The sequence below is a fragment of the Pollachius pollachius genome (genome assembly GCF_949987615.1).
Source record: "Pollachius pollachius genome assembly, chromosome: 15".
NCBI lineage: Eukaryota > Metazoa > Chordata > Actinopteri > Gadiformes > Gadidae > Pollachius > Pollachius pollachius.
In genome coordinates this window covers 4,828,974-4,841,534 of record NC_136948.1, presented here as the reverse complement: position 1 = coordinate 4,841,534, position 12,561 = coordinate 4,828,974, and the positions used below count along the sequence as shown (strand labels likewise).

The following is a 12,561-nucleotide window of genomic DNA, read 5'->3' as shown; positions in this document are numbered from 1 at the left end:
TTCTGCTAAGATATATGTGACTTTTTTGCAACGAAAATACGGGGATTATGAAATCATGCAAGCCCGGCATATTTCGCGCGGAAATCTGCAATTTATGCGGTGAAAGTGCGGCATATTTGAAAAAATGCGACCCCCGCATGAATATGCGGACTTTGGCTGATTATACGCTGAATTATGCGATCGCATAATCGCGTTTTTCTGGAGGGACTGATAAGTATGTTTGTCTAGAAGAAGAGAAACAATATAAAGCACCTCAAATATGCCGCACTTTCACCGCATAAATTGCAGATTTCCGTGCAAAATATGCGGGGCTTGCATGATTTCATAATCCCCGCATTTTCGTTGCAAAAAAGTCAAATATATCTTAGCAGAAAGTTGAAAAATGTTGCGTTCACTTCACACAAGAGCAGCCATTTCCCCCTGTTGCCATGGGAACTTTATGAAGTGACGTAATTACGCAACGTGAATGTCTTCGAAAAGCTGCATTTTTCGCAAGTTCCCGCATTTTTTCGCAAGTTCCCGCAATTTTTGCAAGTTCCCGCAATTTCATCGCATTAAATTGCATAAATATGCCGCATATTTCATCGCATTTTTTAAGAAAACATGCCGCATAATCAAGGATTTTTGGCTGCAACAATGACAAAAAAACGCCGCATTTTTCTGGAGGGACTGTAAAGCTGTCGGTACAGTAAGGATGTTCATAGAACCAGGTACCGAGCACTAACAATCACCATTTTTAAGTTCAAGGACGTACATCATACAATGAGTGTGTACATTAAGTGCAAGGACGTACAACAAACCCAGAGCCCAACTGTAGGGCTACCGCTGGTGCCTTGCTCATGAAAACATGGAAAGCGGTTGGGCTAGTTGCTAATGGTGAAAACGGATGCCTAGTTACTGATGGTATAAGCGCTTAGCGACAGTAAAAACGGTCTCAAGTCTCACGACTGAAGACTATCAGTCCATCTCTACAGTGTTGGAAAGGAATGTTGGTTTAGCTCCATTCGCATGTTGACAATTCATCTCAGTTCTGCATCTAATAAACGCTAATCCACGTGTCACACCATGACATTGACCAGCGAGGCGGCCATTAAAAACCGTCCTAGAACGCCCTACAGCCGTACGCTACATCAACATGGACGTCAATCTATTCTATGGACTGTGATTGGTCACGGCCCTGCGTAACCCTCCATCTGCTTTTGTTGTTTACATTAATAAAAACCCCATAAATAACTCTCACCTGATGGTGTTTACCCCAGCCGGAGGCATGTTTATGGTTACATGTGTCGGGGTTAGGGGGGGGGGGGGCACGTTCCACTAAGCGTGACTACAATCTTAACAGCGCCGTATGACACTGAGCCGACCGCCGCACACCACACCGTGTGTTTATGAGTCCAGAAGCCCCTAGCTAAACATCAGCCTCTCTCCAGGGGATGTGGCGTCCCTCCCAGCAGCTGTGTTGTCTTCTCCTCAGACAACTGAATCACCAAAACAAACCTTTCCCTGGTTCTGAATCCTCCCGCTGCAACAGCCCCATCGCTACAGACACTGATCACTGAAGTTCTTGGCACCACGATGGCATGATGGGAACAGCATGTGTTGGAGATAACTTCATGTATTTGGAGATACTTTAAGGACTACTATTGGGTACTGTTCTATGAACACAGTTTTTCTGCAGAGATGGTTGCTTCTGCATGCTAATGCTAGCCAACCAGCGCTAGATCTGTCCTGATTGGACTGGAATTCAAATCAGGAAAGGAGAGGAATGTATGTGGATTTGTATTTGTATTTCCTGAATGTGAAGCGAAGTGTCGGTGCTGTATATCTGTGTTATCTCTTGTGTTATATCTGTGTGTATATCTGTGACGTCGTAAGTGTTTGACCAGCTGTGGTTGTGTGTGCGTGTGTGTGTCGAGGCGAACCACAACGATTAGCGATAACCAGAGTCCGGTCACTTTACAGTCCGGACCGAACCACAGCTATCCTCATTCACAACATTCTCATCTGGAGACTGAGAGTTTGTCTATGGTGCCCTTCACATCCATTAAGGCTGCAGCAGCACCTCCTCATCCTCCTGCTCCTCCTCCACCTCCACCACCTGCACCCATCCAGCCGCCTCTGTGAATGGAGAGCCTTTATGGGCTGACCAGAAGTGGAGCAGAGCCCCCGGATCACGGCCGTTACCCGTCTCACACCCGGCAAGCCGCTAACAATAAACCCGCAAGTGTGTCAACAGAGACGGACGGCCGAGGCCCGCAGCCGGTACAGGACGGAGAGAGCGAGCGCCGGGGAGGGCGAGCGGAAAGGAGCAGCAGAGGAGCAGAGGAGCAGGGGCGTAATGTGGTCCTAATTGTCCTAAAGGATACCCGAAGGCCCCCCCCCACCCGCCCTCCTCCCCCCTCTCGCCTCCTTCCCCCTGCTGCCCTCCATACCCTGAGCAATCTCCATCGCTCATTCACTCAGCGCAATTAAGACTAAATTAGTAGCACGAAGAGACAAGCTGGCCTCCAGCGCTGCCAGACAGGGAATCCTCCCTCTGGTCTGCTGCTCCCCCCCCCTTCCCCCTCTACTCTCTCTCCACCCCCCCCCCCCCCCCCCCGCCGAAAAAAACACAAGCAAACTCCCAAATGAGAGCGAAAGCAGCTCTTCCGCTGTCGATTTACATTCATGTCAGCGGGTGAATTATGAATGCGATGGGAAGGGAGTCGCATTAATCCTGGGGGGGGACAGCGGTGGGTGGGAGGTGCTGGGGGGGGGGGGGAGGGGCCCCGAGGAGAACGTTTCTAAACAGCGGTGTACTCACGCCGTCGGCGAAGGCTGCCACTACTACACACATTCACTTCCTGTCGCCTCTCCTCCTCCTCCTCTTCTTCTTCTTCTTCTTCTTCTCCTTCTCCTTCTTCTTCTTCTTCTTCTTCTAAGGGAGCGTCCTTTCATGAATCTTCCCAGAGTGCCCCTGGAGGAAGACGACGCGTTGACGCGCGCTCTCCTCCGTTTGGGATCCTAACGGATGCCTCGGAGAGCGACGCTCAGCGCCGGTTGCCGTGGGATTACCTGGAGGCCACGCGGATCTTTCTTTGGTGCCGGCGGCGGCGGCGGCGGCGGCGGCGGCGGCGGCGGCGGCGGCGTTGTCTTGGCGCACGTGAGCCGCTTGCTAAGGTGATGTCGGTGTTCAACGGGACAGTGAGTGGCCTTCACTTCCTGTCTGCTCACAGCGGACCGCATCGTCTGCGTGACTGGGTCGGATATATTCGCTGTGTTCCCTTAAAGGACCGCGTTCCATTACTAGATACACACATGTGAATACACGCAGACACTCGCTGTCGTGCAAATCGAATGGCCTTACTAGCCTTCTCTCATAGCCTCCTGAGCCTACCATCCTAGCCTCACCAGCCAATACTTGATAGCCTACCATCCTAGCCTCGCTTGCCTATCCTAGCCCCACTAGCCTAGCCTCACTAGCCTATCCCAGCCTTACTAGCCTACTATCCTAGCCTCACTAGCCTACTAGCCTAGGCTAGTGAGGCTAGGATAGCCTCACTAGCCTAGCCTATTATCCCAGCCTCACTAGCCTATTATCCTAGCCTCACTAGCCTAGCCTCACTAGCCTACTAGCCTAGCCTCCCTAGCCTATCCCCACCTCACTAGCCTACTATCCAAGCCTCCCTAGCCTATCCCAGCCTCACTAGCCTACTAGCCTAGCCTCGCTGGCCAATCCCCGCATCACTAGCCTACTAGCCTAGCCTCGCTGGCCAATCCCCGCATCACTAGCCTATCTCAGCCTACTAGCCTCCTAGCCTAGCCTTACAGCCTACTAGGCTAGCCTCATAGCCTAGCCGAGTGATGCTTTCCTGTGATAGTCCCGCTAAGCGTGTGCGTGTAGCGCCCGCCGCTCCGAGGAACCGCTCCTCATTCGGGGCCGCGTTTACATGACAGCTCCTTTAAGGAGGAGCGCCGCTGTCTCTTAGATCTTAATGAGAGAGGCTCTGAGCGCCACCCGTCTGACCTCTGACCCCCGCGATTGATCTCACTTCCTCGATCTGACAGGTCATCTATACCGCCCCCCCCGGGCCCCCAGCCTTTGATACGAGGACCAGCGGACACCTGTGACTGGTTTCATTAAGCCACCGTCGTAGGGCCGAGGGGGGGAAGTGTCACGTCCCACCACCCTCTGCTCGGTTCCACACACTCATTCATATTCATGTATTCATCCGGGCCGTCGGCCACCGCCTGTGAATACATCGCAAGTAGGTTGAGGCCGGTGCTATGTATGGTTGGTGGGCAGGGATCTAGTGCTGCCCTCATCTCGGCGGTGTTTGTTGTTATAATCTCTAGAAAACATTGTGCTGTTCAACTTGGTGCACATGTGTATAAAAAGCCGATAAATATAAAATCAATTGTGGACATGCATCGATTGCCTCACCCTACTTCTACAATTTTCTCTTTTTTGTTGCCGCCCAAAAACTGTGTGTATTCAATGTTGCCAGATTGGTCATGAAATCTGGGAAATCTGGTCCAACACCGGCAACACTGTTTGAATCCGCGACTCATCCGACAGCTCCTGGATAAATAGAACAATTTGGAACGAACGTCACTGCTGCGTTCTCCGAGCTCTCCGTCGTGTCTTCAGGGGCCTGCCCTCACGGGGCCCGGAATAGACCAGAGCGCTGAATCCATAGAGCGGCTGCTCGCTGCTCAGTGAACAGTGTGAAGTGATAATTATTTGAACACATCCTCAGATTCTCTTCCCCCACTCGCTGGAATTTATCAATTTTCAGCGTGTCAAGTCCTCGCCTCTCACGGTAAGAGCCCCTCACGCCTCGACACCCACCACTAAACACACCGCCACCTCACACCATTACCTCACACCAGTACAGCACACCAGTACAACACACCACTACCACACACCAGTACAACACACCAGTACAACACACCAGTATCTCACACCAGTACAACACACCACTATCTCACACCAGTACAACACACCAGTACCTCACACCATTACTACACACCGCTACCTCACACCAGTACGACAAAACCAGTACAACACACCAGTTCAACACACCACTACACTACCTCACAACAGTACCACACAACACTACCTCACACCAGTACAACACCCACCAAAACCAGCAGACCGATTTTCCCCTAGCTCTCTCCTCAACGCCAACAACATCGCCACCCCCACCCAACAGCAGTTCCTTCCTCTTTCACTCCCCCCCCCTCAGTGACTAGTTCTGCAAACCTCCCCCGGGCCCTACCTCAGGGACCTCTAGGCCCCAGAAAGACTGCCATGACGCACGCCTGGAAGAGCCAGGGGACCTGCACGGTCCCCAGGGGCCGGCCGACCCCCTCACACTGCTCAAGGGGTTCGGTGTGTCCCCTCTGGCCGGTGACGGAGAGCGTGGGGGCAGAGGGACGTCGCTCCACCTCCTGGCCCGCAGTCCTTATGTGTGCGGGGCGAGCTGTGAAGTACAAAGCTCAGCGCTTCGCTGGAGGTGTGATGCTGCTCTTGCCCCGGCGCCCCTGAGCCAGGCAGCTCCCTCCGGCGTGTGGCAGGGTGGAAACGGTGTGAAAACGCACGAGGAAAAGCCTCGTCACCAAAATACATGTGGATCTCCCCCCCGTGAGAGGAGCGCGATGCCTGGTATTCCCGAGCTAGTTTTTCTTATTTTTTTTGTCATGACGCTGATGCGTATTCAACCTGTGAACCCCTTCAGCGTCTAAATGTTCCATCAAAGAAGAGCCATCCGTGTTGTTGTGGCGACGTCTGGCGTGATATAATCCAATAAAACATAAGTGTACGAACGCAGCACGCTAGAGAGCAGTGTGCTAGCAGCGCGACCAAACAGGAAACGCAGGGGGAACCGAGGCACCGGGCCGAGGGCTCCTGAGGGAAAGACCGCCGCCACTCTTTTGTGACCAATCCTATCAAAGACCTCTAATGAGAGCAGCATCTCCTCACAAAGGGCAACATGGGGATACAAAGACATTTGTCCAGGGGTGAGACGAAACCCTGCCTGACCCCATAGGAAATGGGATCTTTAGAAGCAAGGGGCGGGGTTGGGGGCAGCCTGCAAGTATGTGACCACACTCAACGATTCAAGGAGGCCGTGGTTGCAACACAACTCATTCCTCAAGACCCATACTAACACAGAGTCAAGGCGGTAGACCTACAGAGTAGAAGCTACTCAACACATAACCTCTCAGTTTGGAGCGATGATGTTGCAGTAAAGTAGCTAAATAGAATACACGGATCAATACACACTAATCGAGCCCATGAAGCCTTTACAGTCGCACCCAGCACAAAAAGACAAAACCGATATATAATGACCGACATTACAGCCACCAGAAACCCCAGCTAGCAAGAAACCCCCCTGCGATCGACGGACCACGAGACGGCGGAACGAGGAGATAACAAAAAGGGGTTCTCTTACCAGGTCTCGTCGTTCTTGAACTCCAGTTCCCCGTAGGTGTCCTCGAAGTCCTCCCCGCCACCCTTGGCGAGGCCCTCCATGGTGCGGAAGGGCACCACCACCGTGCCGCGGGCGCCGGAGGTCCGCAGCACCTTCACCTCCATCACGCCGATGCTCTCGCTCACGTGCACCGAGCCGCTCTCGAAGGTGAAGATGCCTGAGTGATCGTCATCCAGGATGGTGACGGTGGCCACGTTGGGGAAGCCCAGCATGGCCACGGGGTACGGCAGGCTGTTGGGGGACAGCACCTCGTCCTCCGTCTCCAGCACGCGCAGGTTGCTGAGGCGCACGAAAAAGTGCTCGTCCTCCTCGAAGATGTCGTCGTCGATGATGCCCACGCTGATCTCCTTCACGGTCTCGCCCGGCTTGAAGACCACCGTGCCCTCGCTGAACTCGTAGTCGGCTCCGGCGTTGGCCGAGCCATCCTCGGTTTTGTAATCCACGTAGACGGTCTTGTCCACGTCGCCGCCCTTCCTGGTGACGGCGAGCATGGCGGCGCCGCAGTTCTCCAGACACTGGTAGACGGCCGGGTCGAAGGCGATGCGGGAAACGTACTCCTCCGGCTCCTCCACGTGCACCTCCTGCACGCTGATGCTCCTCTTGGCCTGCTCCGCCACGTGCTTCTTCAGGATGTTGCCGGCGCCCGTCATCATGCGCGTGGCCTGGATCCGGTAGAAGGCCCGGCTCTTCTGCTGGTGCGAGAGGGCGTAGTAGTTGGCCATCTCCACCAGCTGGTCCATGTCCTTCTCTGGGTATTTCTGCTTCAGGTCCTTCAGGATGCGGATCATGTCGCGCCGGGACTCATCCACCTCCTTGCCCTCGATCTGTCCGATGAGGTTGCTGCTGGCGCCGCCGTCCGCAAAGTGCGAGTTCACCATCTTGCCGTCCATCTCGATGCCCTTGGGGCGGTCCGTCTCCGTCTCGATGATGACGCCGCGGTGCTTGTCGTGGCGGTACTTCTTGTGCATGAACTTGTAGAACAGCAGCCGCCGGTCCGCCACCCAGGCCAGCATCACGCATATGGGGAAGAAGGCGAGCGTGACCAGGCCTTCCCAGATCTGGACCACGTTGGGCGAGAACACGGCCAGGATCATGTACAGCCAGATGTAGGCGAAGACGCTCCAGCCGGCCGTGACGAAGAACACCCGCAGGTGCTTGACCTTGCGCACCTCGCCCTCGGGGATGACGGAAACGCAGAGGCCGATGATCACGAACATGTTGAAGGCCGCGCTGCCCACGATGGTGGAGGGCCCGAGCTCGCCGGCGTTGTACCCGTGGCCGCACACCTCAATGACCGAGAGCAGGATCTCGGGGGCGGACGAGCCCAGCGCCATCAGCGTGAGGTTGGACACCGTCTCGTTCCACACACGGATGGTGGTTGTGGTCGTCTCCCCGTTGGGCCTCTTGATGACGATCTCCTTCTCCTGGGACGTGATGACCTCGATGGCTGCCATGAAGCGGTCGGCGATGATGGACACCCCCAGGAACATGTAGATCATGGCCACAAAGTACACGATGACCCGGGCAACCTTGTCCCCCATGGAGGGGTCCTCGGGGTACCAGATGGGCAGGATGATGCCCGGTCGACACTTGTAGTTCCCGCGGCAGGTGCCATTGCCGCTGGAGGGTAGCAAGGGGCTGGGCGTGGTCTGGGAGTCGGCGGCGCAGACCGCGGCTACAGTGGCGGAGACCAGCCCCAACCAGAGGGTGGCGGATGACCCCAGCTTTACCGGCCTTGAGCCCTCCATGCACCCTCCTTCTTGTCAAGGGTTCCTGACCACACTAGGGCTCCCTCCGGGATCCAGCACTGGGCTGTGGTTCTTCTCCACACGCCACCTGGAGGTCAACAGAGAAACCATAACGACGGTGAGTATTTAAATAATCTGTATTTAAATCATCCGTCAAACAGTCTAAAGGCAGAGATTATTCCACACGTTGAGACTTCGATTTGGATGAGAAGCTCAGCTGCTGTAACGGATTTGTTGTTTCACGAAGAACATCTTCAGAAAGAATCTCTTTGAATCGTCTTACAATGGACATTATTATTTTTGTGAGATATATTTTGGCTCTCAATGAACACACAAATTGTATGTTGTATGTCCTTGCACTTAAAAATAGTACCTAGCATTGTGCAGCATCTTATCCTAGCTGGCTTTGGAATAGGTTAACCTAAGAATTGTTAGTGCTTGGCACTTGGTTCTTTAGACATCCTTACTGTACCGACAGCGATATATTGTCGTTTCTCTTTCGTCTGACAAATGTCCTCATTGTAAGTTGCTTTGGACAAAAGCATCTGCAGATGCCCTAAATGTAAATGTGTTATTTTTGTATTATACATTTTTATAGTCCAATGATCCTATGTACTTGAACCGTTAGAGCAAGGCATCAACACACTGCCAGGGTTGGGGGTTGGATTCCCACTGGGACACCCCACGTTACGGATGCATTGTAAAACACGTTGGGATAAAGCGTCCACCAAAAGGCTCATAATGCTGGGTCGACTTAGCCATTCTGAACACGTGGCGGCGGCCTCTGTAGTATTATGGAATATGGTTTCAAATTATTTACACAGTGGTGCAATAATTACTCAAATAACATAACGCAATAGCTCTCTCGCGGGCCTGCGGCTGTTACATTGTTTGAAGTAACAGCTGCCTTATCCAACCGCCATGTGTAGCCATGCACACCATGTATGCAGCGATGGAAGAAACGTCCTGAATTCATATGAGGCCCTGAAGTATTCAGATGACTCCACCATTACAAGGAACCTTAGTGGGTTTTCTGCGATCGTACATCACACACACACATCCATGAGAGCCTTTGTGTTTTCAATGAGCAGTGGGGTGGAAAATACTCTTTCTTAGATAAACATGCCATATTCTGGCCTGTTTCTTCCTTCCACTAACACTGGCGATAACATTATGGGGGCTTTTCTTTTTTTTGGACTAAAATAAACCAATGGTTGTGGAGTCGTTTCCAAGCATGTCTATTTTGAGTTCAGATATGGGCTACTTGCCCAAACAAGGAGGAGGCTGAAGCTATGGGGGGTGATTGTCGGAAACCCCAGGGGTACGGCTCGGAGGTGAACGGCTCGCTCAGCAGCCCTGCCAGGTTACCAAACTAAGCACCGTCCAAAATGCAAAATGTGCAACAAAAAAAAAAGAGAAATGAAAACAAGAGAAAAAGAGCAGAACAGGAAGGAAAGAGAGACAGCTAGAGAGCAGGAGGGGGAACTCTAACAGAAGATATCTCTTCCTGATCAACCATAAACCTCAGCATTTTTCGCCTCGTTCCCCCTCTTTACCGCAAAGAACGGCAGAGAGAGCACTATCGGGGGTGAGCACACAGGCATTGTGTGGACTCATAAAAGGTTGAGGTGAACCGTCTGACCGTGGTGCCACCCCATGCCCAATGTGCCTACTACACCAAGGGGCCATTTTGATTCCATCTTGGATCTAAACGCTAGCTGGTTCGGGGGAAGTGAAGGGGGAATACAATCCGTTCCCCCCCCCCACACCCTCCACCCGGCTAGTGTTAACAGCCAAGATGGCCGCTGTGGGAGTGAGGATCAGTGCATAGTTAATCACATCACATGTATGTAATAATGAACCATCAAAGGGGCCTTGATCGGGAGGGGTGGGGGGGTTGAACGGCCCTTCCTTTGATTCTTTAATCGGTCCCGGGGTTGAATGGGGCCCCTCCCTGGCCTTTTGCACGTAGGGGCCACCATGGCGCACTGTGTTACGGTTCAATTAAAATTATCTCCCTGGGAGATGGACACTTTTTCAGGCCACTTAATCATTCTGCCGGTAAGCCACCAGAGGCCTGCAAACTTCATTACATTCTTCCTTCATTCCATTAACCTTTGTGGGGCTAATTGTAGATCAACGTACATCCAGCGTTAGTTACATAAAAGGCGTGTATCTCATGTTCCCGTGGCTGTTCGGAGGGGTGACCTTTAGGGGCCAAATGAGCCAAAACGCTGCCAAGGTTTTCTGGCCTCAGGTCACTCACCATACAACATATTACCCTACTACTATTAGTGTTTGTTATTGGTCTCATATACGAAATAGCCTTAGAGCCTGCCTTTTTATGTTGTTAACTCTACATTCCTCCTTATAGCCTTCACCTTAGAGAAGGTCCTCTACTGTCTGCGTTTACAGTAACCGTTATGAAAATCATAATTTGAATTTATAGCAGTTGAATTCTCAAGGGATTTTATCTGAGGTTATTTTGGGAGATTCCGGAAAGACCGTTTTTTTTGAACAGCCAAAATTTGCCTTTAGTCTGAAAAAAAACAACATATCTATCTATATCTATTTAAAGGCATGTGGCCCCCACAGACACTTAATATAACATTATGTTGGTTATTTACTTGGTAATTTATTATCTGAAGAAGCTCTGGTGTGGAAGTGTTTAGGTGCTGAAGATACAGGCCGTGAAAGAGCAGGAAGTGATTAGGCAGGTTTAAGATGCTTTCAGGGAGAATCGGGAAACAAGCCCAGATCCTTTCGGTGGGAGTCAACACCTACACCACGAGGCTCCCTATCATACCCAGTCCCATCAAATGTACTCATTGTTTGCGCCGTTTACTGTGAATCAGTCAGAGTCACGAATTGTTAAACGCTCAAGCCAACAAGTCACCGCTTAAGGAAGCCAAATCATAAGTAAACTGATCCAGAAATCCAGAACCGGAGCCAAGGTATTTCAACCACGACACAGCTTTCATGTAAATATATCCCCCCGGGAACATATGGGAGGCGGGCCATTGTAGCACCAAGTCCTGATCCGGCGGATTACCTTTGATCCGTTTCTGGATTTCGTTACTGAACTTTGGCTCGCTTAAAGTACATGCAGGCTGGAACATTTCCAGAAATTGTGCACGCCCCTTCTCTGTCTTGAGAGACTTCTACACACACACACACACACACACCTTACCCACCTCATCCCGACGGACCCCCCCCCCCCCCCCAGATGGAACATAGCATCGCTCTGGTTGCCCAGCAACCTGCTTGGCTCCCTGAGGTACCACTGATGTGCGACATGGGAGTTCAATGTTGTTGCTAGGAGGTTGTTGTGAAATGAACTCTTCCCAAGAATGAAGCAATAATAGGAATGTGTTTTGATTGTCACCCTAAACAGATGACATTGGTAAACCTACTGCTATCATACAGTTATTAATTTCCATTTTTCCCATAAAATACATAAATATTCCAAAGATTCCAGATAGCTACACCTATAGAATCTGAGAGTGGTAAAATAGCTAATGCTGACAGCTAGCCCTTGCAGCCAGATCAGGGAACATGGATCACAATGTAATAGTATACAGTGCCATGCAAAGGTTCTCAGGCATTAGTTTAAATAATGGATTTAAAAAGAATGGATTTTAAGACCCATGCAAAATTCAAAACTTTAATTTGAGGCAAAAATAAATCATATTACTCATGCCCGTGAGCACGTGCCCTCAGACACACGCGCGAACACGCACGCACGACCACGAATACTGCTGACACTCTATCCCTACCCTCTTGTCATTCCTCCCTCCCTCTTTCTCTCCTCTCCACATCTCTCTCTCTCTCCATCCCTCTATCCTCTCTTTTGATCTCCCATTCTCTCCTTCTCATCCTCTCGCTCTCTTCCTGGCTCCCTCTTTTTCTCCAACTTGCTCTCTTCATCTCTTGCCTCCTCACCCCCCCCCCCCCCCCCCCCCTCTGTCTCTCTGGGCTCTCCCCCTCTCTCTTTTCCTCTCTCCCCCCCCCCTCTCACCTTACTCTCCATCTCTACCCTCCTCACTGCCACCCTCTCTCTTCCTTGCTCCCTCTCTTCCTCATCCTTGTTCTCTCCACTTCTTCCATCCTCACTCCCCCTCTCTCTCTCTCTCTCTCTCTCTCTTCCATGCTCCTTCTCTTTCTCCACCTTGTGCTCTCCATCCCTCCCCTCCTCCCTCCTCCTCGTTCTCCCCTCACGGAGGAGAACGAGGAGAGTCCGCAGTGGGGTAAGAACACGGAGGGAGGACTCTCTAATTACTATCAAGGTTGTAGAGAGGAGAGTAGCAGCGGCCTCCATTAGCAACCTTAATTAATCA

At 51.8% G+C, this 12,561-nt stretch overlaps 2 protein-coding genes across 2 annotated transcripts in view; both read right to left on the bottom strand.

Annotated features, from left to right (window-relative positions):
• Nucleotides 1-1,537, bottom strand: part of LOC307086883 (sodium/calcium exchanger 3-like) — a gene marked incomplete at both ends in the record, with an annotated part of 18,183 nt that extends 16,646 nt beyond the window's left edge. The window contains one exon of the mRNA XM_079752231.1: nt 1,498-1,537. Within this exon, the coding sequence (XP_079608357.1) occupies nt 1,498-1,537 (40 nt within the window). The remainder of the gene's footprint in view (nt 1-1,497) is intronic.
• Nucleotides 1,538-6,433: 4,896 nt separating this feature from the next.
• On the bottom strand, nt 6,434-8,224 carry slc8a3 (solute carrier family 8 member 3; the record flags this gene model as incomplete). Its single annotated transcript, XM_079752230.1, has 1 exon — nt 6,434-8,224. The coding sequence occupies one exon, from the start codon at nt 8,222-8,224 to the stop codon at nt 6,434-6,436; it is 1,791 nt and encodes a 596-aa protein (XP_079608356.1).
• Between the last annotated feature and the right edge of the window lie 4,337 nt (nt 8,225-12,561).